The 27,209-nt window shown below is 36.8% G+C and overlaps 2 protein-coding genes across 2 annotated transcripts; both read left to right on the top strand.

Annotated features, from left to right (window-relative positions):
- Positions 1-619: 619 nt before the first annotated feature.
- Positions 620-2,826, top strand: LOC128210318 (uncharacterized). The gene is made up of 3 exons (XM_052914585.1): positions 620-800; positions 1,018-1,225; positions 1,899-2,826. Exons 1-3 carry the CDS (start codon positions 737-739, stop codon positions 2,161-2,163), a joined length of 537 nt encoding a protein of 178 aa, XP_052770545.1. The 5' UTR covers positions 620-736; the 3' UTR covers positions 2,164-2,826.
- A 7,053-nt stretch (positions 2,827-9,879) lies between these two features.
- LOC128210962 (uncharacterized) lies at positions 9,880-11,888 on the top strand. The gene is made up of 3 exons (XM_052915314.1): positions 9,880-10,068; positions 10,292-10,499; positions 11,172-11,888. Exons 1-3 carry the CDS (start codon positions 10,005-10,007, stop codon positions 11,431-11,433), a joined length of 534 nt encoding a protein of 177 aa, XP_052771274.1. The 5' UTR covers positions 9,880-10,004; the 3' UTR covers positions 11,434-11,888.
- The last annotated feature ends 15,321 nt before the right edge of the window (positions 11,889-27,209 follow it).

Below are 27,209 nucleotides of genomic sequence, written 5' to 3'. Positions count from 1 at the left end.
ATAACAGAAACATAAAATTTCATGAATTATCTCGATGTGCAGCTAATACTGTCAAAATCAAATTTACGGACATACAGGTAAATGCCATATAATTCTGAAACATAAATAAAAGAACAAAAACATCATATCTAAACTAATAAAGTTTAACATGAAAGAGAAGATTTATCAAAACTTAATATGCCATGGGGTACTAACAAACCCTTTTTGCGTCTTCGTCAAAGGCGGGCAATCCTTTAATTTTGCACCGGCATGAATACGAGAGGGAAAATTTGAAGTAAAGGACACATAAGTATACTTGGAAAAAACACTTTTATTAAGAGCTACATAGGAAAAAAAACATACGAAATCATACTATCATACATGTATTACAACCGATGTTTTATACATTTGTCTGCAAAGCTCTTTTTTCAGTTAGATTGCGATCCATAAATTTTAGACGGTATAATAAATCCAACTCAAATTATTCAATATTATTTGTTTACTCATGCAAAAACGTTTTCCATTGAAATATAAGATGTAATCGCGTTTGGGTTAAATGGTGCGAATCCCCCTTCACAGTTGATGAAAATCAAATTATAGAAAACTATAAAGAAGTCGTGCAAATGATTTTATCGTGATTGAGGTCAAAACCGGATATGAAAAATAACAAAAACGAATCGCATGATTATACTCGATAGGATTTCGTTAAAAACAACATCGTGCTTCTTTGGATACTGTAACATATACAAAAGTTATCATGAGACGGTTATTGTTCATGTGCATGGTGACAATATGTAGCCTTACTAACAGTTATTCAACAGGTAAGTCAACAATCGACTTTATTTTGTTGTTTTTTGATAAAAAAAAATAATCAAAAAGATCGAAAACTTTATTTTGCATGAAATTACGCCGAAGTAACTGTTCAAATACCTTCGTCGTAAAAAAACAACATCGTTACTGCTGCTGTTGCTGGTGGTGCTTTTATTGATGTTAATGTTTCTTGTTCTATTATCCGTAACATGATTCCTTGTAATATAGGACACACCGACTCTCTTGAACGACTCACCGAGATCATTGCTCGGCAGTACCATAAACGCCAGCGCCCGGAGACTGATAATGTGGAGGCAGGTGGTTTGACTCCCGGATTGGCGGACAGTGAGGCGGTTATGGTTGACTCGGAGAGCGATAATCAGTATGAGCGAAACTTGGCCCGGATGAAAGATGCTTTGATGAAAGAGAAACAATGGTAGGAACATAATATATTCACAATGAATAGATTAAAAAGGTAGATTTATGCCTCTCATTTTAAACATTTACTTGACACTATGAATTTTGCACAGTAGTACTGCTGAATGTTTCTTTTTTTCCCATGAGTAACTTTCGGTGACAGACAGTGTGTGTATACCACGTGATCAATTACGTCATATATGCTACGTCGGAAGGCAACATTTTGGTTAAAATGAAGACTTAAAACAATGATAACTTTCGTTTTACAACATCATTTTAAATGAAACAAAGGGCAGTCTATGCCGATTAAAGAGCCCTGCCTTAGTTTTGTTACCGGAGTTTGTTAAGGTGAAACACTTCGACAAACCTGTTTCCAAAATAATGTTCTGACAGTGCTCCGTCAGACTGCCGTATTGTGAAAAGGTTTGTCGAAGTTTTTAGGAAACTAAACTCTCAATCAAACTCTAGTAAAAGACCGAAGGCAGGGCTCCGTTAGTGGCGTAGATTGCGCTATGTTTTATTTAAAATGGCGAAGATATAGTGAAGTTATCTTTGTTTAAAGTTTTAATTCGAAGCAAAATGTTGCCTTCCGACGTATCATTTATGACGAAATGTATCTCGTGGTATTCACACACACACCGACAGAGAATCCAATTGATTCATCATAGCGTTTGTCCACGTGCTTTTTGCAGGCGGCGGATGTCGTTGCAAGGCCGCTGGATAAATGAGGATGGAGGCTTCCGAGGAACATCCACGACCCCTAAAAAATTATCTACAACCTCACCAACAACTACCACGATATCCACAACGACACCAACAACAACTACAACAACATCTAACTTCATTGATCGTTGGTGTTTGTCTCCAGGGCTTGCGAAACGAAGGGCATTATGGGGGAAACTAACGAAAGGCAATTGGTGGCGAACATGCAACGGCCTTTGGTCAAGATCAATATGAAGAAAGTCTGGGATATCGAAATTACAAAATATGAACGATTAGCCAAAGTTAAATTAGTGTGGCAATGCGTCCATATTGTTTTCCTTATAAGAAAGTCGTTTAAATTAGTGTGAGTCTTTTAGTGAACCTTTTAAATCAGCATGTTACAGTGTGTGTATACCACGTGATAAATTACGTCATATATGCTACGTCGGAAGGCAAAAAATTGCTTAAAATGAAGACTTAAATCAAACATAACTTTTCATTTACAAAACCATTTGAAATGAAACAAAGGGCAGTCTATGCCGCTTAAAGAGCCCCGCATTTGTTTTATATCCGAAATTTTATGAGGTCATTAGTTTCTTTAAACACTTCGACAAACATGTTTCCAAAATAATGTTTGGACAGTGCTACGTCAGACGGCCATATTATGAAAAGGTTTGTCGAAGTGTTTTAAGAAACTAAACTCTCAATCAAATTCTGGTAAAGACCGAAGGCAGGGCTTCGAAAGCGGATTAGACTGCGCTATGTTTCATTTAAAGTGGTGAAGAAATAGTGAAGTTATCTTTGTTTAAAGTATTTTATCAAATCAAAATATTGCCTTCTGACCTAGCATTTATGACGCAATTTATCACGTGGTATACACACACTGTGTTAAGATGTAAAATAGTTTTATATCCAGTTTTCTATGTAGATATGTATGTGTTAAAAATAAAAATAAAACAAAACCTGTCCGTTTCGTGAATTTATTTTCAAGACAAGCTCGTGAGTGGGGATTTAGCTATATATAGACAAAACCTGCCCGTTTCCGTGTTGTTGTTTTTTAAAGACATGCCCGTGAGTGTGGAATTAGCTATATTTAGACAAAACCTGCCCGTTTCCGTGAATTTAGTTTTAAGACATGCCCGTGAGTGGGGATTTAGCTATATAGAGACAAAACCTGCCCGTTTCCGTGAATTTAGTTTTAAGACATGCCCGTGAGTGGGGATTTAGCTATGTATAGACAAAAACCTGCCCGTTTCCGTGAATTTAGTTTTAAGACATGTCCGTGAGTGGGGATTTAGCTATGATTAGACAAAACCTGCACGTTTCCGTGAATTTATTCTTAAGACATTCCCGTCTTAACTTAGATCAACAAATATAGACCCAAAACATTACATTTAATTAATTATATAATTAAAAAAGTACGGACTACTTTAACTGTCCGGCATACATCCGAGGTTGTTTTCGATAAAAATGGCCGAGGAGTTCCGAATGCCCAAAATCACGTGCCCTTGAACTGTTCATCACACGATGATATACTTTTCAACAACCATGATTCCGCGACAATATGTCCACATATAATCATAACAGAAACATAACATTTCATAAATTTATTTCGATGTGCAGCTAATATTATCAAATTCAAAATATTTACAGACAGACAGGTAAATGCCATATAATTCTGAAACATAAATAAAAGTACAAAAACATCATATTTAAACTAATAAAGTTTAACAAATGAGAGAAGATTTATCAAAACTTAATAGTCAATGGGGTAATAATTACAAACCCTTTTTGCGTCTTCATCAAAAGCGGTCAATGCTTTACTTTTGAACCGTCATATATCTAAGGTTGTTTTCGATGGGAAATTGCCGAGCTGCACCAGTTGCTGTTAAAGGAAGTTTCAGCATACTGTTTTCCCAAAACATCTCAAAATAATTTAACCGAATTTGTCGAAAATTTTATCATCCGTAGTTTCGGGTTGTAATAATATAAAGACAGCTGACGGAAAATGAGAGACAGTTCCTTTAAACTAAAAAGGTAACCGCTTCGACGATCCGACTTTTAGACGACACCGTATAATTTGGTAAACACTTTTAATGACCCCCACGTGATTAACGTTAACGTAAGCATGTACATTATTAATTAAAAGCATGTATAAGTCAACAGTTACCGCTTGACATCACAATGACGTTGGACCAGGGGTCAAGAGTCTCGCTGTTTGCTTATAAAATTAATCGTTAACGCTGGACACAACCAAACACATTTCGGACGTAATCGACTCAGTCGCACGTTAACGCTAAGCTTTGTTATACATAAAGGCGTAAAATACTAAAGTGAAAAAAAATAATATACCTTTTGCAACCATGGATATTTGTAGGGTTACCTTTGTTCTCGTGATTTGCATCTCAATCTGTGCAAATATCCACTGTGGTATGTATATTCAAATTATCATGCATTCTATTATTTACTCCTCATGTGCACGTTAAATTAAACTTGTTCTTTTTGCTATCTTAAACGGACTCGTGTACAGCTTTACTGTTGGTTACATTTTCATTTTAATTTGTTCAACCTGAGCTTATTTTATACGGCGGGCAATCATTGGAGCCACACACAATGCATGCGTTAAAAATAACCCAACGCGTTTTCCGCTGAAATACCAATGAATTGAAAATAGACGTAAACGGTGAGAATTGTCTCTGATTATTTTTTCTTTCCATATATTTAAACGAGTAATATTAAACAATCGGAGCGCGTAGTTCCACATATGATCAACTATGCGGTGTGTTAAATGTAGAAGTTCTGAATAATAAAAATAATCTGATTGTCTAGATGCAAGTTATAGACGATCAGATTTTGATTTTTATTAAGATATTTTTACGTTTTACACAACACACAGTCAATTCTATGTGGAATTACATGCCCCATTTTCTTTTATTTCACTTGTATAAATTTCTGAAAAGAAAAAAAGAGACCATATCCTCCATTACGTCCATTTTCCACTCATTGGCACTACAACGGAAGACGCATTGGAACATCAATGCACAACTAAGTGCCGTGGAGCCAATGAGTACCAGCCATGTTTTATAAACAAACACCAGAAATATTAATTTTAAACTTATTTCGTAAATCTAACCTTAAAGTCAGTCAATTTTCAAAAGCGTTACTAACGTTTTTCTGCAAAATTAAGCTTTCTCTCATACGTTTGAATATTGAAGAGTTAACAACAGGGCTCTTAACAGTAGTATATACAAATCTCATTTAATCGACTCAAAACGGTCAACATAGCACAAGTTGTAATGAACGTATTATGGAGGTTACATGGGTGGGGAGGGGGCGTTACATTTTTCGCAGTATCACCTAATTCAGACTTCAGTTTCTGCGAGTGTTTATATCATGAATAACATGTATTGTATTTTTCCAGGAATTCTAGTACGAAGCGACAGTCATCAGACACTCCAGAGGTATGATGATATTCCATAACAATTATTTTGTATCAGTTTTATTCGTTTCAATTCTTCTATTGCAACAAAAAGCAGAATGCTGGATACTGTTGTTGTTATTGTCGTTTATTGAATGATAAAATTTATTTTCGGATATAAGTTGACTATTTATAAAACGTACTACATATTACATATTATAAACGTTGCTTAAATTATTTTGATGGTTAACGTTAAAACAACGTTTCGCATTTTTTGCCAATAGGAGTCGCCGCGGAATCCCACCATCGTCAGTGGACGCGGTTGCGCCGACAGCAACCACAATTACCACCACTCAACCGCCTCCTCCTATAACTAGTCAGGACGGAAGTACCACACAATCAGCAGCCGTCACAGCGACGGCAGGTCAGGGCACAACCACGCAGACGACAACAAAACAATCAACGGCATCGCTTACCACGGCCGCAACAACATCATCCGTATCATCAGCATCGAGCGTGAGCACTCCACAACCGGGAGGCGAGTCGTCCACGACGGTAGCACCATCTGCCACTGAACAGACAACAGAGACATCATCAGAGTCAACTGTTACAACGGCCGGGTCAGCAATTACAGATTCAGTTACGACGTCTGAGGGGTCAACCAGCCAGCAAACGGCCACCGCTCAGCCCAGCGGAGACTCGAACACGTCCATCCGGCGCTCCAAATGGTGGTCCTACCCGGACATGCCCAAGGGACTCGCTATGGCCAAGAATACACCCCATGGTAAGGCATGGGGGCGGAAGGCTTTCGAGATCAAATGGGGATCTAAAAATTCAAGTGTCATTCCTCGAGGTCGCGGGAATTTAGTTGGTCGAGGAAACAATGGTGCATCCTAAATGACTGCACATACATCGTGTTTGAATTGAATTCCAATCAAAATATTCGCACGTGCTAAACGGTTCTTTGAAATATATGGCCAAAACAATAATATTAAACAATTGTATATATTTGTTCTTTTATATTAATATTTGTATCATTTTTATATTGTATCCGTGTAAAATACGTTTGTGAAAAATAAAATAATTGCCAAAATGGACACTGATGCTCATTTCTTGAAGTTAGTGTGAAATATACGATAAATGCAGGGCCGGGACCAGGACTTGAGGTTAGAGGGGGCATTTTCGCAGTGTACCGACGTACCTTGAGGGTGGGGGTGGGGATGCACTCACAAGAAGAAAAGACTACTTTGCGACTAAAATAGTGCATTTTGTGAAATGTATGCATAAATTATCTATAATTTTGATATGAAAAGGAGACGCCAGTGAAAAATGAGTAAGTGTACTCAGACAAGATAAGGCTTCGACCCACCCGCTTTAGTGCTCGAGATTTAGTGCCATTTTAGGCATTTAGGCACATCTATGAGCTGGCTTAATGTGAAGTTTCTTGCGCAGTACGGAGTACGCAGTACGCAAAACTGAATATTTTGCAAAGGTTTGTTATTCGGTATAGTTTATAACTTATATATTAAAATAATCACCACTATATATCTCATTCGCTTTTCTGACAGCTCATACACTTGACCCGGCCTTATAAAAAATGGTGCCGTAGACAATTCAGAGGCGGTTCCAGGATTTTGCGTAAGAGTGGGCGCAACTTAGACGTGCGTCTCCTCCTTGCCACGGTTTCTTGTTTGGAAATGTGAGTTATTTTAGTGTAAATATGATGCTTTTTGTGTATTTAATGGATATTTTTCATCGTTTCATCGTTATGGACAAAAACATGTCCAAATGTCCGATTGGACAATTCAAGAGGGAGATGAGGTGAGTGAGTGAGCGAGTGAGTGAGTGAGCGCGCGTGTGTGCGTGCGTGCGTGTGTGCGTGTGTGTGCGTGTGCGTGTGCGTGTGTGTGTGCGTGTACGTGTGTTTAAACTGTAAAAAGAACAAAACCAGTGTCCGTTTCCGTGAATTTATTTAAAAGACATGCCCGTGAGTGGGGTGTAAGCTATATATAAACAAAACCTGCTCGTTTCCGTGAATTTAGTTTAAAGAAATGCCCGAGAGTGAGGTGTAAGCATTAAATATATAGACAAGACCTGCTCGTTTCCGTGGGTTTTTTTAAGATATGCCCGTAAGTGAGATGTAAGCTATATAGATACATAACCTGCTCGTCTCCGTGGTTTTATTTTTAAGACATGCCCGTGAGTGAGGATTGAGCTATATTATAAAATAGACGAAACCTGCCCGTTTCCGTGGTTTTATTTTTAAGACATGCCCGTGAGTGAGGATTGAGCTATATGATATAATAGACGAAACCTGCCCGTTTCCGTGGTTTTATTTTTAAGACATGCCCGAGAGTGAGGATTGAGCTATATTATATAATAGACGAAATCTGCTCGTTTCCGTGGTTTAATTTTTAAGACATGCCCGAGAGTGAGGATTGAGCTATATTATATAATAGACGAAATCTGCTCGTTTCCGTGGTTTAATTTTTAAGACATGCCCGTGAGTGGGGATTGAGCTATAATATAATAGACGAAATCTGCTCGTTTCCGTGGTTTTATTTTTAAGACATGCCCGTGAGTGGGGATTTCGTTATATTATATAATAGACGAAATCTGCCCGTTTCCGTTGCTTTATTTTTTAAGACATGCCCGTGAGTGAGGATTGAGCTATATAGAAACAGAACATGCCCGTTTCCGTGGTTTTATTTTTAAGACATGCTCGTGAGTGGGGATTTAGCTGTATATAGACAAAACCTGCCCGTTCCGTGGTTTTATTTTTAATACATGTGCGTGAGTGGGAATTTAGCTATATATAGACAAAATCTGCCCATTTGTTTGTCTACATTAGTAATGATTATTTATGTTAGCTGCATATGCATGTTAATGTTTTAACATGCATACAGTTTACAATAATTAATTATAAATTATACACAAGCGTTCCGAAAACCGAAAAATAAATGCCCAAAACAACAATAATATATTGGTCAATTAATTTCTGTCAACGTATTTCTGGTAATTAATTATATTAAGAGTATTTAAAGCTGCTCTCTTACAGGTTTATAACTTTAAAACATGTAGTTGGTAAGACGGTGACTTTCTACCGCATGATTCAGTCGTAACAACTCGACCATCTCCAGCAGGCTTCGGGATAGACCACGTAAATGCGAAAAGTTATGGGGCCGCCGGCGATTTACTAAATTATCATTACGTTAAATAGACCCATTGATAAAGTTACCAAACGTTGAATACATGAACAAGCTTTCAGCACCGGTATAATGGCATTACTTCTCCTCCCTAAAACATTAGATATGCCCCATAACTTTGAGAACACATACAACACGTGTTCAATATGGGACCCGCCATGGTGGACTTTTTAAAGCCCTTATAATTTGCAAGGTCATATTTGTTTGATAATGACCGAGGATTTCCGATTGCAGCATGAGTTTGTGATGAAGACTCAAACAGCTGCCCCTGTATCACATTAAATAGTTGTATGTGGCCTCTCCTGGGCATTCAAAACTCCTCGGCCGTTTTATCGAAAACAACCTCGGATGTATATGGACAGTTTACATACTCAGAAATCGGTATGTTTAAGTCCGCTGCAAGTAGATCGCATAGTAATTTAATTCAGCAGTTAAACTTAATGACTGAACTCTTGGGAATCTTAATTATGTTTGCAAAAATACACTTCACTGGCAATCAATTTAAACTTAGATAAACTAATACAGCTCCAAAACACTACATTTAATTAATGATATAATTAAAAATTTACGAACTACTTCAACTGATGTACCGGCATACATCCGAGGTTGTTTTCGATAAAAATGGCCGAGGAGCTCCGAATGCCCAAACTCACGTGTGTATAGTTGACCTTGAACTGTTCATCACACTATGATATACTATACCATGATTCCGCGACAATATTTCCACATATTATCATAACAGAAACATAAAATTTCATGAATTATCTCGATGTGCAGCTAATACTATCAAATACAAATTTACGGACAAACAGGTAAATGCCATATAAATCTGAAACATAAATTAAAATATAAAAAAAATATTTAAGCTAATAAAGTTTATCATGAAAAAAAGATTTATCAAAACTTAATATGCCATGGGGTACTAACAAACCCTTTTTGCGTCTTCGTCAAAGGCGGCCAATCCTTTGATTTTGCACCGGCATGTATACGAGAGGGAAAATTTGAAGTAAAGGACACATAGGTATACTTGGAAAAACACTTTTATTTAGAGCTACATAGGAAAAAAACATACGAAATCATACTATCATACATGTATCACAACCGATGTTTTATACTTTTGTCTGCAAAGCTCTTTTTTTCAGTTAGATTGCGATCCATAAATTTTAGACGGTATAATAAATCCAACTCAAAATATTCAATATTATTTGTTTACCCATGCAAAACAAGTAAGTTTTCCATTGAAATACAAGATGTTCTCACGTTAGGGTTAAATGGTGCGAATCCCCCTTCACAGTTGATGAAAATCAAATAATAGAAAACTATAAAGAAGTCGTGCAAATGATTTTATCGTGATTGAGGTCAAAACCGGATATGAAAAATAACAAAAACGAATCGAATGATTATACTCGATAGGATTTCGTTAAAAACAACATCGTGCTTCTTTGGATACTGTAACATATACAAAAGTTATCATGAGACGGTTATTGTTCATGTGCATGGTGACAATATGTAGCCTTACTAACAGTTATTCAACAGGTAAGTCAACAATCGACTTTATTTTGTTGTTTTTTGATAAAAAAAAATAATCAAAAAGATCGAAAACTTTATTTTGCATGAAATTACTAACCCTCGCCGAAGTAACTGTTCAAATACCTTCGTCGTAAAAAAAACATCGTTACTGCTGCTGTTGCTGGTGGTGCTTTTATTGATGTTAATGTTTCTTGTTCTATTATCCGTAACATGATTCCTTGTAATATAGGACACACCGACTCTCTTGAACGACTCACCGAGATCATTGCTCGGCAGTACCATAAACGCCAGCGCCCGGAGACTGATAATGTGGAGGCAGGTGGTTTGACTCCCGGATTGGCGGACAGTGAGGCGGTTATGGTTGACTCGGAGAGCGAAAATCAGTATGAGCGAAACTTGGCCCGGATGAAAGATGCTTTGATGAAAGAGAAACAATGGTAGGAACATAATATTTTCACAATGAATTGATTAAAAAGGTAGATTTATGCCTCTCATTTTAAACATTTACTTGACACTATGAATTTTGCACAGTAGTACTGCTGAATGTTTCTTTTTATCCCATGAATAACTTTCGGTGACAGACTGTGTGTGTATACCACGTGATCAATTACGTCATATATGCTACGTCGGAAGGCAACATTTTGCTTAAAATGAAGACTTAAAACAATGATAACTTTCGTTTTACTACATCATTTTAAATGAAACAAAGGGCAGTCTATGCCGATTAAAGAGCCCTGCTTTAGTTTTGTTACCGGAGGTTGTTAAGGTGAAACACTTCGACAAACCTGTTTCCAAAATAATGTTCTGACAGTGCTCCGTCAGACTGCCGTATTGTGAAAAGGTTTGTCGAAGTTTTTTAGGAAACTAAACTCTCAATCAAACTCTAGTAAAAGACCGAAGGCAGGGCTCCGTAAGTGGCGTAGATTGCGCTATGTTTTATTTAAAATGGCGAAGATATAGTGAAGTTATCTTTGTTTAAAGTTTTAATTCGAAGCAAAATGTTGCCTTCCGACGTATCATTTATGACGAAATGTATCACGTGGTATACACACACACCGACAGAGAATCCAATTGATTCATCATAGCGTTTGTCCACGTGCTTTTTGCAGGCGGCGGATGTCGTTGCAAGGCCGCTGGATAAATGAGGATGGAGGCTTCCGAGGAACATCCACGACCCCTAAAAAATTATCTACAACCTCACCAACAACTACCACGATATCCACAACGACACCAACAACTACAACAACATCTAACTTCATTGATCGTTGGTGTTTGTCTCCAGGGCTTGCGAAACGAAGGGCATTATGGGGGAAACTAACGACAGGCAATTGGTGGCGAACATGCAACGGCCTTTGGTCAAGATCAATATGAAGAAAGTCTGGGATATCGGAATCACAAAATATGAACGACTAGCCAAAGTGAAATTAGTGTGGCAATGCGTCCAAATTGTTTTCCTTATAAGAGAGTCGTTTAAATTAGTGTGAGTCCTTTTAAATCAGCATGTTACAGTGTGTGTATACCACGTGATAAATTACGTCATATATGCTACGTCGGAAGGCAAAAAATTGCTTAAAATGAAGACTTAAATCAAACATAACTTTTCATTTACAAAACCATTTGAAATGAAACAAAGGGCAGTCTATGCCGCTTAAAGAGCCCCGCATTTGTTTTATATCCGAAATTTTATGAGGTCATTAGTTTCTTTAAACACTTCGACAAACATGTTTCCAAAATAATGTTTGGACAGTGCTACGTCAGACGGCCATATTATGAAAAGGTTTGTCGAAGTGTTTTAAGAAACTAAACTCTCAATCAAATTCTGGTAAAGACCGAAGGTAGGGCTCCGAAAGCGGAGTAGACTGCGCTATGTTTAATTTAAAATGGTGAAGAAATAGTGAAGTTATCTTTGTTTAAAGTATTTTATTAAATCAAAATATTGCCTTCCGACGTAGCATTTATGACGCAATTTATCACGTGGTATACACACACTGTGTTAAGATGTAAAATAGTTTTATATCCAGTTTTCTGTGTAGATATGTATGTGTTAAAACTAAAAATAAAACAAAACCTGTCCGTTTCGTGAATTTATTTTCCGTGTTGTTGTTTTTTAAAGACATGCCCGTGAGTGTGGAATTAGCTATATTTAGACAAAACCTGCCTGTTTCCGTGAATTTAGTTTTAAGACATGCCCGTGAGTGGGGATTTAGCTATATAGAGACAAAACCTGCCCGTTTCCGTGAATTTAGTTTTAAGACATGCCCGTGCGTGGGGATTTAGCTATGTATAGACAAAACCTGCCCGTTTCCGTGAATTTAGTTTTAAGACATGCCCGTGAGTGGGGATTTAGCTATGTATATACAAAACCTGCCCGTTTCCGTGAATTTATTATTAAGACATGCCCGTGAGTGGGGATTTAGCTGTATGGATACAAAACCTGCCCATTTGCTTGTCTTACATAAGTAATGATTATTCATGTTTGCTGCGTATGCTTGTTATTGTTTTAACATGCATACAGTTCATAACAATTATACACAAGCGTTCCGAAAACCAAAAAGTAAATGCCCAAAACAATAATAATATGTTGGTCAATTTATTTCTGTCAGCGTCTTTCCGGTCATGGTATATTAAGAGTGTTTAAAGCTGCTCTATTACAGACTGATAACTTAAATTCATAAAACACGTAGTTCTTGAGACGGTTACTTTCTGTCGCATGATTCAGTCGTAACAACTGGACCATCTCCAGCAGGCTTTGGGATATACCTCGTTATTGAAAAATGTTATGAGGCCGACGGCGATTAACTCAATTATCATTACGCCAAATAGACCCATTGATAAAGTAAACAATCGTTTTATACATGAAAAAGCTTTTAGGACCGGTATAATGACACTATTTCTCCTCCCTAAAACAATAGATAGGCCCATAATGTTTGAAAACACATACAACACGTGTTCAATGTGGGCCCGCCCTTATTATTTGCAAGGTCATATTTGTTTGATAATGACCGAGGTGTTCCGACTGCAGCATGTATGTGCGATGAAGACTCAAACAGCTGCCCATGGATCACTAAATAATTGTATGTGGCCTCTCCCGATCATTCGGAACTCCTAAAACAGTTTTATCGAAAACAACCTCGGATGTATTTGGACGGTTTACATACTCAAAAAGCGGTACGTTTAAGTCCGCTGCAAGTAGTTCGCGTAGTAATTTTATTTAGCAGTTCATCTTTATGACTTAACTTTTCGGAATCTTAATCATGTTTGCAATAATACACTTCACTGGCAATCAATTTAAACTTAGAACAACAAATATAGACCCAAAACATTACATTTAATTAATTATATAATTAAAAAAGTACGGACTACTTTAACTGATGTCCGGCATACATCCGAGGTTGTTTTCGATAAAAATGGCCGAGGAGTTCCGAATGCCCAAAATCACGTGTCCTTGAACTGTTCATCACACGATGATATACTTTTCAACAACCATAATTCCGCAACAATATGTCCACATATAATCATAACAGAAACATAACATTTCATGAATTTATTTCGATGTGCAGCTAATATTATCAAATTCAAAATATTTACAGACAGACAGGTAAATGCCATATAATTCTGAAACATAAATGAAAGTACAAAAACATCATATTTAAACTAATAAAGTTTAACATATGAGAGAAGATTTATCAAAACTTATTATTCAATGGGGTAATAATTACAAACCGTTTTTGCGTCTTCGTCAAAGGCGGCCAATGCTTTACTTTTGAACCGTCATATATCTAAGGTTGTTTTCGATGGGAAATTGCCGAGCTGCACCGGTTGCTGTTAAAGGAAGTCTCAGCATACTGTTTTCCCAAAACATCTCAAAATAATTTAACCGAATTTGTCGAAATTTTTATCATCCGTAGTTTCGGGTTGTAATAATATAAAGACAGCTGACGGAAAATGAGAGACAGTTCCTTTAAACTAAAAAGGTAACCGCTTCGACGATCCGACTTTTAGACGACACCGTATAATTTGGTAAACACTTTTAATGACCCCCACGTGATTAACGTTAACGTAAGCATGTACATTATTAATTAAAAACATGTATAAGTCAACAGTTACTGCTATACATCACAATGACGTTGGACTAGGGGTCAAGAGTCTCGCTGTTTGCTTATAAAATTAATCGTTAACGCTGGACACAACCAAAACCATTTCGGACGTAATCGACTCAGTCGCACGTTAACGCTAAGCTTTGTTATACATAAAGGCGTAAAATACTAAAGTGAAAAAAATAATATACCTTTTGCAACCATGGATATTTGTCGCGTTACCTTTGTTCTCGGGATTTGCATCTCACTCTGTGCAAATATCCACTGTGGTATGTATATTCAAATTATCATGCATTATATCATTTACTCCTCATGTGCACGTTAAATTAAACTTGTTTTTTTTTGCTATCTTAAACGGACTCGTGTACAGCTTTACTGTTGGTTACATTTTCATTTTAATTTGTTCAACCTGAGCTTATTTTATACGGCGGGCAATCATTGGAGCCACACACAATATATGCCTTAAAAATAACCCAACGAGTTTTCCGCTGAAATACCAATGAATTGAAAATAGAGGTAAACGGTGAGAATTGTCTCTGATTATTTTTTCTTTCCATATATAAACGAGTAATATTAAACAATCGGAGCGCGTAGTTACACAAATGATCAACTATGCGGTGTGTTAAATGTAAAAGTTCTGAATAATAAAAATAATCTGATTGTCTAGATGCAAGTTATAGACGATCAGATTTTGATTTTTATTAAGATATTTTACGTTTTACACAACACACAGTCAATTCTATGTGGAATAACATGCCCCATTTTCTTTTATTTCACTTGTATAAATTTCTGAAAAGAAAAAAGAGAACATATCCTCCATTACGTCCATTTTCCACTCATCGGCACTACAACGGAAGACGCATTGGAACATCAATGCACAACTAAGTGCCGTGGCGCCAATGAGTACCAGCCATGTTTTATAAACAAACACCAGAAATACTAATTTTAAACTTATTTCGTAAATCTATCCTTAAAGTCAGTCAATTTTCAAAAGCGTTTCTAACGTTTTTCTGCAAAATTAAGCTTTCTCTCATACGTTTAAATATTGAAGAGTTAACAACAGGGCTCTTAACAGTAGTATATACAAATCTCATTTAATCGACTCCAAACGGTCAACATAGCAGAAGTTGTAATGAACGTATTATGGAATTACATGGGTGGGGAGGGGGCGTTACATTTTTCGCAGTATCACCTAATTCAGACTTCAGTTTCTGCGAGTGTTAATATCATGAATAACATGTATTGTATTTTTTCCAGGAATTCTAGTACGAAGCGACAGTCATCAGACACTCCAGAGGTATGATGATATTCCATAACAATTATTTTGTATCAGTTTTATTCGTTTCAATTCTTCTATTGCAACAAAAAGCAGAATGCTGGATACTGTTGTTGTTATTGTCGTTTATTGAATGATAAAATTTATTTTCGGATTAGTTGACTATTTATTAAACGTACTACATATTACATATTATAAACGTTGCTTAAATTATTTTGATGGTTAACGTTAAAACAACGTTTCGCATTTTTTGCCAATAGGAGTCGCCGCGGAATCCCACCATCGTCAGTGGACGCGGTTGCACCGACAGCAACCACAATTACCACCACTCAACCGCCTCCTCCTATAACTAGTCAGGACGGAAGTACCACGCAATCAGCAGCCGTCACAGCGACGGCAGGTCAGGATACAACCACACAGACGACAACAAAACAATCATCGCTTACCACGGCCGCAACAACATCATCCATATCATCAGCATCGAGCGTGAGCACTCCACAACCGGGAGGCGAGTCGTCCACGACGGTAGCACCATCTGCCACTGAACAGACAACAGAGACATCATCAGAGTCAACTGTTACAACGGCCGGGTCAGCAACTACAGATTCAGTTACGACGTCTGAGGGGTCAACCAGCCAGCAAACGGCCACCGCTCAGCCCAGCGGAGACTCGAACACGTCCATCCGGCGCTCCAAATGGTGGTCCTACCCGAACATGCCCAAGGGACTCGCTATGGCAAAGAATACACCCCATGGTAAGGCATGGGGGCGGAAGACTTTGGAGATCAAATGGGAATCTAAAAATCCAAGTGTCATTCCTCGAGGTCGCGGGAATTCATTTGGTCGAGGAAACAATAGTGCATCCTAAATGACTGAACATGCATTGTGTTTGAATTGAATTCCAATCAAAATATTCGCACGTGTTAACGGTTCTTTGAAATATATGGCTAAAACAATAATATGAAACGATGTATATATTTGTTCTCTTATATTAATATTTGTATCATTTTTATATTGTATCCGTGTAAAATACGTTTGTGAAAAATAAAATGATTGCCAAAATAGACACTGATGCTCATTTCTTGAAGTTAGTGTGAAATATACGATAAATGCAGGGCCGGCACCAGGACTTGAGGTTAGTGGGGGCATTTTCGTAGCTTAGCGACGTACCTTGAGGGTGGGGGTGAGGATGCGCCTACAAGAAGAAAAGACTACTTTGAGACTAAAATAGTGCATTTTGTGAAATGTATGCATACATTATCTACAATTATGATATGAAAAATTAACTTAAACTATTTATTTAAAAACAAAAATATTAATTTATTTATTTTTATTTTTTTTCTTGGGGGGTATGGGGGGAGAGAGAGAGAGAGAGAGAGACGCCAGTGAAAAATAAGTAAGTGTACTCAGACAAGATCAGACTTCGACCCACCCGCTTTAGTGCTCGAGATTTAGTGCCATTTTAGGCATTTTAGGCACATCTATGAACTGGCTTAATCTGAAGTTTCTATACGCAGTACGGAGTACGCAGTACGCAAAACTAAATATTTTGCAAAGGTATATTAAAATAATCACCACTATATATCTCAGTCGCTTTTGTGACAGCTCATACACTTGACCTGGCCTTATAAAAAAGGTGTTGTAGACAATTCAGAGGCGGTTCCAGGATTTTGCGTCAGACTGGGCGCAACTTGCGTCTCCTCCTTGGTTTCTCTCCAGGAAATGTAAGTTATTTTAGTGTAAATATTTTTTTGTGTGTATTTAATGGACATTTTTCTCCAATATGGACAAAACCATGTCCAAATGTGGACAATTCAAGATGGAGATGAGGTGAGTGTGCGTGTGTGTGTTTTCGGGGAGGGGGGGGGGGTAATTAGAAGCACACACATTTCAACAAATGAAAGCTATACCGTGTGTATAACAATGTTAATAATGACCAGTCAGCTTTAGGTTATAAACACTCTAGTAATGTTTTGTCCGACAATATTAACCTGATCCTGACCTTTATGCATGCATAAATATACGGTGATGACGGTAATGAAATCAGTTTCCGTGGCCACTATACCGTATTCCTGGTCACGTTCGATGAGTTTTGCGATGGTTGATTCTATTCAGACCGAAGCACGAAGTGTACAATAATCCCCTGTAGCCAAGTGCAAGTGTTAACGTACTACTAGTTTATCAACATTGTTAAAATCCCGTTCACATCAGCCGTTTTTTTATTGTTGTTGTTTTCTAATTCATATTAACTGTATACCATGAACAAATTATAAATACAAACATAATATATCACCGTCCTGTAAATATAGTAATACAAGACAACTAAACGAGTTAAAACACTGTTACAGTAAAATTTCAATATATGGTGTTGATATATTATATATTCCACCGAGTCATTACATGAAACATCGTACGGTACAAAATACCGTAAATATAAATAATTACTTTGAAATTGAAACTCTCCATCCCTTTAAATAAGTAAATGCATTTATTCAAGTTGTTTAAAAAGATTAATTTTTGATATTTCTTCAAAAAACTAGCAAATTAAGCACTTTGAAATTGAGGTTTTTTCGTAAATTCTGTTACTTATTCGGATTTTGGAACGTTTTTAAAGCACTTGAAGCACTAAAACCTTCTTGAATAGACAATGCATTTCTGTAAACTTTTTATGTAGACCACTTCTGCATAGTTAATATTGGGAAAAAAAATGTATTACTTAAAAAGTTTTTATTCCTTATTCGAGTTTAAATAAGGAATAGGGAACTAGTTCCTTATTCCTTATTCGATTTTTTCAATTATCGTGCATTATTTTATTCACAAAGTTATTTAATTGTGATGAAAATATCACAAAAAGTGATTTTATGCATATCTACAATTATTTATTTTGAATAAGGAATAAGGAACCAGTTCCCTATTCCTTATTCGAAAAAGGAATAATGAATAAGGAATAAGGAACTAACTTATCGTCCATGGTATGTTGTACTATAACGGCGTTTGTTTATAGAAAAGCTCGTTAGCTTTTATGCCAGACGATGATTTTCCTACGAATAAAATAATGATTTTGTAATAATGATAAGCACGAAAAGACTCTAATATAATTTAAGAAAATAAATCAGCTGCGAAATTATGCTAATAGAGGTTATAAGGATCGGGCCAATGTTGTAGAGCAATTTGCGTTGCGAATGTATGAATAAAACAACTCACTCAACAAGCTAAAATAGGGTTACGTGTGTTTAAATTCCACTTCCATCTAAGAACTTGAAGAAAACAAATCCCTGTTAGTCAGTTCCGTTAAGAACGTGCTATCCAATCCGTACACTATGTACATCGATCATCGTACCATTATCATATCAGATCCGTTCTCTTCGTCGGTTCATTCATGTTTCAAACGATTGGCTCAAAAAGTAGAAAACCTAAATATACATAGGCATCTTGTATGGACAACAGACACAGTTTCTTTTTCATTAGACAACTGTATGTTTTGTAAGTAGCCATACTTTGCACGGCTAGGTGTCCCAACGTACACAATACTAATTGACATTGATGGGAGTTAAACGTCGGCGTCAATACTGAAAAGCTTGGTTACACCCGTGTCCCATCATTCTAAGCATTCTGTTTTTATTGTTGTCAAATAACTAAGATGGCCTTTATTGTTGTTAGTAGTTCGATCATTTTAAAGTGGACTTTGTTTGGACACTAATTAAAGTGACTCGCTCATGTTTAAGGACCAAAAATAGTTTTCCCGGTAATGCATCTGAAAACACTTATTTTATCATTATTTTACTCTATGACATCGAAATTGCAGAAAAAACTACAGTTATAGCATAAAAAAATATATTGGATGTAGTGGGGTTCGAACCCACACCGGTAAAGTCAAGAAGAAAGTACAAAAGAGCTATCCTATCCTCACGATAACCGGGTCTTAAAGCTGCACTCTCACAGATTCACCATTTTTACAACTTTTATATTTTTTGTCTTGGAAAGGGCAATTTTTTGCTTAAATATCTGCAAACCAATGATATAAGATTGCTGACAAAAAGTCAGATCGTAGATTTTCATATTTCCGTTCGAAAATTAATGTTTTATGGCTTAAACCGGTTTAAGAAAAATGCATAAAACATCATTTTTTAACTTAAATATTAAAATCTGCGAACTAATTTTTTGTCAGCAGTCTTATATAACTGGTTACCATGGATTTTCGCAAAAACTGGCTTGTTCCTGGTCAAAAAATAAAAATGTTGTCAAAACGTTCAATCTGTGAGAGTGCAGCTTTAATCACAAGCAATGGATAAGTTGACCTGTTAAGGCTACATTGATAACATCACGTGATAATGTCAATCAACCAATCACGCTACACCACAGCCGTAATTAATTTTCAACAGCCTTACTTACGTGATTGAAAATTGTTGTCTTCAAAGACGATTTTTGAGCAAATATCAACATTTTCTGAACTGTTTCACCTTTTGGTATTTTCGTTTTAACACTCCTAATGATTTGCCACACTGTATTTCGTAATTAAAAAAAGTGCATTTAACAAAGAAAGCGATATTTTGTGACGTAATATGTCTTGCCCTATGTCTTTAAAGGGAATAGAACAGTACTTGTTTATGATTTGCAATAAATCATTTATAATTTGGTAGCAAAGTAATTGGCTAAGAATCTTCTTTGATATTATACAATACAAGAACATATCTAACGCCGGCGTGCCACAAGGTTCCATCCTTGATCCTCTCCTTTTTCTTGTCTACATAAACGACATTGTCTTCGACATTCAAGCCAATATTCGCCTTTTTGCTGGCGACACCAGTTCGTACATCATCGTTGATGACCCCATTGAAGCCAGTTCCGTTCTTAATAACGACTTGTCCAAAAGCATTACTTGGTCCAAGTCCTGGTTGTTAACTTTCAATCCTGCCAAAACAGAATCGATGTTGTTTTCACGCAAACGTAACAGGCGAGCGCATCCCGAAATTGTTATGGATCAAGTTCCAGTGAATGAAGTCGAAACTCACAAGCATATTGGTCTAACCCTGTCGAATGATGCTAAATGGGCGCCACACATATCGTCTATATTAAACAAAGCTTGGCAGCGAATTGGTATCTTAAGATCTCTGAAATATCATTTATCTCGACAAAGCCTCGAACGCATGTATACATGTATATCCTTCATCAGGCCGCTTCTTGAATACAGTGACGTGGTCTGGGACAATTGTCCTAATAACCTAAAGAACGACATCGAATCCGTTCAAAACGAGGCTGCCAGAATAATCACAGGAGCCACAAAATTATGTAACATAAATCGGCTACTTAAGGAACTTAACTGGATTTCTATGGCTGAAAGAAGACGCCATCATAGGCTCATACTTTTTTACAAAATGAAAAACAACCTCAGCCCATCATATTTATCCACCCGCATTCCTGTTCACAACAACCAAGTCTACTTGCTCCGCTCTGCCAATGACGTTCCAACAATACACACTCGGACACAATCCTACCGTTCCTCCTTCTTGCCCCTTACAATCAGGGAATGGAACGCACTCCTCTTTAGTGTGCGCTCGGCGCCAACACTTCCGGCATTCAAAACAAAACTACAAAGCAGAACAATACCATGGTCAGCACATCTTTATAAGTTCGGCACTAGAAGAATGCAGATATATCATACACGCCTTCGTCTTGGATGTAGTACTCTGCAGTTTGAGCTCCATCGCCGTGATCTATCTTAAACTCCTCTGTGCATCTGCGGTGCAACTGAACCTCCCACTCACTACCTTATTCAGTGTCCGAGATATCAAGATATCCGTCCTCTATACTTTTCTGACTTGCCCTGTGCGACTACTACTAACAACCTCCTGTATGGTAACGAACATCTTTCACAGGAGGAAAACAGGCTTCTCTTTACACGAGTCCAGAACTTTATTGCTGCAACCAAACGGTTTGACGTATGGTGTTGAGAGCGCGGTGCGGGCTCACCCTTGATTACGGACGGCCGGTCAATATGTGTGACATCATTTCTTACCTTCTTACTTTTTGACGTTTATTTTAAGTTAAGCATACTGTATCAACTCACTTAGTATGCACACTCACATAAAATTATTATTTCTATTACTCACTACGTTTCTGCTACAAAGCATGCTTTTGTAGATTTGCGACACATTCTAGTCAACATCCTTATCAGCTATATTACCGAATTTCATTAAAATCTAGAACATGTAAACTTCAACACGGAAAGGAACTTTATAAGCATTCAAAATGCTTGTCTTCCAATCCGCTCAGAATCATTTTATATTATACATTCGTACATTGTGTATTGATTTCTTGTTTATATTGTACTGAATAAATTATGTTTAAACTAACATATCGGACTTGAAAATGTACATAGACGCCAAATGGCGGCGCAAAAATACAATTAAAACCTTTTTCGCCTTACCTTTAGAGTTGGTAAAATCTTTCCCTAAAAACATGCATTTAATTCTATAAAACCATGTTCAAGTGTTTTTTTTACACTTCATTTAAATGTGGGACGTTTCGCCTGGAAAAGGTACATATATGCATATGTCTGAAAATGAAGCGCTTCGACTTGTCTTGAGCAAAAATCATGTGGCGGGGCAAAATTGTGACGGATTTCTGTTTCGTAGTTTCGCCCCCACCACATGTTGTGTTGTTGTTGTTTCGCCCCGCCATTTGGCGTAATTTCCTTTCTACGTATTTTCGCGGCAATAATTCGAAATGGCAGAATAAGCCATTGGTTTACCAATAGTATGTACCATGAAGCACCAAGTGTCACAGTGATCAGTTGCGTTATTAGTAAAAGACACGCCAGCATGAAATCGCAGACAACTCTTTTCGCGACAATGACATAGGAACGACTGTAGAACTTTTATTGCCGTTTCCAAATAAAAATTAAATTAACTATTTAAGTTATGTCGAAAAAGGTCTTAAAGGTTTGTCTGATAGACGTCAGATATCAATTAAAGCAAGAAATAAGTTATTATGTTTTAATAAAATATTGCTTTGTTTTAAGACCGTCAGGAAGTTTGTATAACTGGCGCGTTTTATTTCTATCAAACTTTTATGTTCGTTCATGTCTATTTCATAGAAGAAAATTAATGTTTTATATTAACATTTATAGAATAAATAGCAAAAACACATATGCTTTATTGCGCTTATTATCAAAAAACAATAGGGTATACGACGCTCGAATGTTATTTTGTTCATAAGATTTTTTGGTTACTTTATTCATTGAAGAATAAATTAACAGTAGGATCCATGATTAGACGTGAGGGTTTGGGCGTGACTTGCGGGGAGAGGGATGGGGGATGTAACTTTGTTAAAACAAACTGGTTGTAAGACGCTCTTTCGCGTGAACGTGTTTCAATGAAGGTACATGTGTCACAGAATTGTCAATTAGGTAGAGACATTAGGAAAATTGGAACATATTGGTAGTGCTATGTACACCATTTGTAGCACATTAGGAGAAACACAAACCACGTTGTTGGTTTGGAAGAAATAGTCATTCATTTGCTGATAAAAGAAAATATTGAGTAGACGCTGTCGAAGATTTTACTAAAAAAGAGAGAGAGAGAGAGAGAGAGAGAGAGAGAGAGAGAGAGAGAGAGAATAAATTAACAGTATGATCCATGATTAGACGTGAGGGTTTGGGCGTGACTGCTGAGAGAGAGAGAGAGAGAGAGAGAGAGAGAGAGAGAGAGTATGGTCAGTAGTGAGGAGCAACTTTGTACAATGGTGACTCTGAAAGTCTTGGGAATGACGGAGAAGAAGACAGAGCTCGTACTATGCACACCTACTCGTACAAACGATGGCATTAAGAGCCGATGTCGAAAACTGTACCACCAGTATCCAAGTGTGTATACTCTTTGAGAGTGTTTGTTATAATACATATTTAGGAATTTAAATGAAAGATTTCTGCTTCATTTTCCAGTGATATAATAAATTATATAAACCGCATTAAGCGGTAAAAACATAATAAATCATTTTAGATGGTGTGTGTGTGGGGGGGGGGGGTCTGAAGTTGTGTTAGTTGTCACATTAAAGTGAATTATTTATGTTTATATCTTCCTGTTCTTTTCCCGTTAGTCTACTGATAATATTTACATTCTATAAATAAACGTTTGACGCATCAAACCGGCATTTATTTTTGTAAGTTCATACGAACAATCTTTAACCATTACTAAATGGTTTCATGTGACACAGTCGCATATCCATTCATTTGGTGTAGGCACATACTAACACCCTTTAAGTTTTTTACTAGTCTACAAAATAGTGTGTAACTATTCACTTATAGGGAAGTCATTGTTTATATCTACCGCTTCACTTGATTAAAATCAATAACGGCTGACTGCTGATTTTCTTAAATAAATGTATTGGAAAACTTTCGAAAAACTGCCTTCTCATTGGACAAGATATTATGTTGACCACTAAAAAGTATTTTAGGAGAACGGTTTATTTTAATAATTCACAGACAGTGAGTCATACAAAAAAGGCAAATGGGCTGATAACAATTTGCCAGTCGCTGAATTTGCTATTTTGTGATTGGAGGAATATCGTCCTTTACAAGTACAAATAAAGTTTATAACCGATACAATCACGCATTTGTGTTAGGCAATAATATCTTAATCTATGACAATAGTACAAATATTTGATTTAATTAGAGCTCGATGTTTATTATGGTTTCAGTTTCAGTTATATTATATGAGCTCTGAGAAAAAAAAATATATATATTATATATATATAGCATTATTCTTTTTTTCTCATGCACTAATTTACGGTAGGCAATCTTATTCTAAATAAACGTTACGTAGATGTAATTTTATTATGATTATATGTGTAAATTATGTTGTTTTTTTACCTTGGTTTCACGAAATGCCTTATAAATATATAAAATATATTCACAATTGATAAATTATATGAACGCAAAGTCAAAAATCAAAATAAGTCAAGTATTTTCAAATTATTATATCTTTACAAATAGTGACAAAAGTCACTATAATTAGGTTCTGTTTACACTAGCACGCGTGTTTCTTATTTCTAAAGCATAATAATGTATGTTTGCTGCTACGGCTTCTTACAAGACTGGAGAAGTTGAACTATTCGGTGTAATATACATATTTGGTCTTATTTTGTGATATTGCTTTATATACATATTTATCTGTTATATGATTGTATAGATTACATTCCATCAACAAATGGTATTCATCTTCGAGTTTGTGGCAGACATTACAAATAATGGTTTCTCTAGGTACATTTGACCACCTCCCTGTTTCTATATACATGTAAACGATGGAAACTAAATCTTATTTTTCTACAACATTAACACTGTTCAGATATGCTTAAAATCCAAATCTACCAAATGATCTTTAGAACGTAGCTCTAGACAATTCGCTTACGCGACTATTCAGATGTTGATTGAAGTTGTGTTTGCTTTTAAAAACGAGCTTATCACGGAATACATTTGTCACCAAAACCTTGTGCAAACCATACCTAATTGCCAGTATCCAAATGTACCGGCACAGCATATCTCTTATTTCTTTTTTTTATGGCATGTGTTCCTGGAACCACTGCATACCAACGAAATGTGAAGAGGGGTGGGGAGGGGAAGGGAATGGGGATATGAAGGAGGCTCCAGGATTCGACGTTAGAATATATATAACGCAATGAATAATTATGGCGAAAACCATATCCAATAGTCAGAGCTGTGGGTCCACTCTAGGTGTCATTCATCGTAGGGCCCGCGGTATTTGGGGATCAAAATTACTCGTTTGGCGAATATCCCACAAATCGGTGGAAATAAAACTCCTTCTCTGGCCTCAAAAATATGTTTCAGTCACACTAGGGGATGTGACGGGATCAAGCCATAATGCAGCCATATGGCGCGGGCAGACCTTTATAAACTCAACAACAACAACTAATTGTGGCGGATCCGTGGTCTATTGGTAACACACTTGACTATCACTCCAGGGGTCGTAGGTTCGATTCCCCAACGCATCACTAAAAATATAAAAATACTAATCGTCTTCCGTAAGGGAGTTAAATGGGGGTCCTGCATGTGTGACTGTACACCGGTGTACATTAAAGAACCAGGGTAGCTCTAACCAGGGTTACATTCTGTCTGTGCACTATGCTCCAAAAACCTATAATGACTAACAATCTTAACGAAGCACTCGCCGAATGAGCAAGGCCCGTGTGCGAGTATAAATAAGCTTACACACCACCATGCACTAGCACTTACGCACAATCACAGGGTTTTGATTATGCAATAAAAAAGCGATTTACATGTAAATACAATTTAATTTTGTATCATAGTTAAATACAAGGTTGTTTGACTATTATGTTAAGGCATTGATTCAATACAATTTGAAACAAAAAGTCATAACTTGAGTCATAATTGAACACGTAGATCTACCCTGGTTTGTGCACAAACTCAACCTGAAACGTGAAAAAGAGTGTGTTTTTACCATCTATATATACAGCTTTAAACATATATATAGCTAATAGTAATACTCAGTTTGTCATGGGAAAAACCATCCAATCATTATTATAAATCGATTTTATTGTTGACATTTCATTAGTTCTGGCTTCCATAACTTTAATGTTGATATTTATTTTTTTGATGTTTACAACACATTAAAGTTATGGCGTAACCCCCATAGTAAAGTCAACCAGAATCAATTGAGTGTGATGATGCAATGCAATCACATGACCATGATAACGTCGATGGATTCTATTTATAGCATCGGATTCACATTGTTCATTGTAGTGTTGTATTGTATTTCTTTAGACCTTGCGGTCAAGGATAACCCGTGAAAGTGCAAGCACTTATTTCCAACGGGGTCCTTTGTTTTTGCTGAAGGGACAGCACGCTGAAGAGACAGTGGTGGGATACAAGGAAGTCCGGGTGCGATACCCTAGCTCTTTTTCGAAGAGACCCCTTGGTTCTTTTACGTGCTCGGTGTGAAGCACCGATACACGGGGTACAACTTTCCTGGGTTAAACCAGTACTGAGTACACCACTTTTCCAAGCACTACCCTTTAAATGCCAAGCGCCAGGCAAGGGAGCTACTTGTACCAATTTTTAACGTCTTTTGGTATGACGCGGCCAGGGATCGAACCCACGACCTCCCGCTCCGTAGGCGGACGCTTAACCACTAGGCCACGGAGACATTTAGTTGACTCCAATTGCTGTAAGGCTGTAAATACTTTTTGATAAGTAAGAACAATTTATTTATTCCAAATTTGTTATTAGTTATTTATTAATTATTCGAAATAGAAAAAATAACAGCAAAAAAACTAGGTTACATGGGTATTTTCTGAAAATCTTGGTGTCACGTGATTAAATTTGAACACAACCATGACATAGATATGGAATGCTTGTAATAGGATTTATTTAAATGCTAAATCAACTATCTTTAAAGCGTTTTTTGGTTTTGAAAATGAGTTTGTGAACTACATCTTACTTACCTAAGGATACAGCTATTTTGTCTGTACAATGCATACAAGTGAAATAACAGCGCGACATAAAAATGTCACGAATTCTGGTAGGGTTTGGATACGGCGTTCTCTTCAGCGAACACATCCAAAAAGGTAATATATACAGTAACGTGTTCGCTGAAGTTCTTTAGATAACATTTCATTTCATATTTCGCGCGGAAATGTGTTGCTTAAGAACGTCTGCCTACGTGAAGAAATAGTTCCGTGACCTGTATATTACTACGCAAAAGTCAACAATTTCAAGGAAAGTAAAATAAATGATCTAACATA

Source organism: Mya arenaria, chromosome 12, assembly GCF_026914265.1.
Source record: "Mya arenaria isolate MELC-2E11 chromosome 12, ASM2691426v1".
NCBI classification, from domain to species: Eukaryota; Metazoa; Mollusca; class Bivalvia; order Myida; family Myidae; genus Mya; species Mya arenaria.
The sequence above is the reverse complement of the archived record's forward strand: the minus strand, read 5'-3'. Positions and strand labels throughout refer to the sequence as shown.

What these genes read in the sequence shown, in the direction of transcription:
- LOC128210318 (XM_052914585.1), top strand. Translation starts at nt 737, where the DNA reads ATGAGACGGTTATTGTTCATGTGCATGGTGACAATATGTAGCCTTACT. An exon ending in TACTAACAGTTATTCAACAG is followed by an intron (nt 801 to 1,017) that starts GTAAGTCAACAA and finishes CTTGTAATATAG; the next exon opens with GACACACCGACTCTCTTGAA. An exon ending in TTGATGAAAGAGAAACAATG is followed by an intron (nt 1,226 to 1,898) that starts GTAGGAACATAA and finishes TGCTTTTTGCAG; the next exon opens with GCGGCGGATGTCGTTGCAAG.
- LOC128210962 (XM_052915314.1), top strand. Translation starts at nt 10,005, where the DNA reads ATGAGACGGTTATTGTTCATGTGCATGGTGACAATATGTAGCCTTACT. An exon ending in TACTAACAGTTATTCAACAG is followed by an intron (nt 10,069 to 10,291) that starts GTAAGTCAACAA and finishes CTTGTAATATAG; the next exon opens with GACACACCGACTCTCTTGAA. An exon ending in TTGATGAAAGAGAAACAATG is followed by an intron (nt 10,500 to 11,171) that starts GTAGGAACATAA and finishes TGCTTTTTGCAG; the next exon opens with GCGGCGGATGTCGTTGCAAG.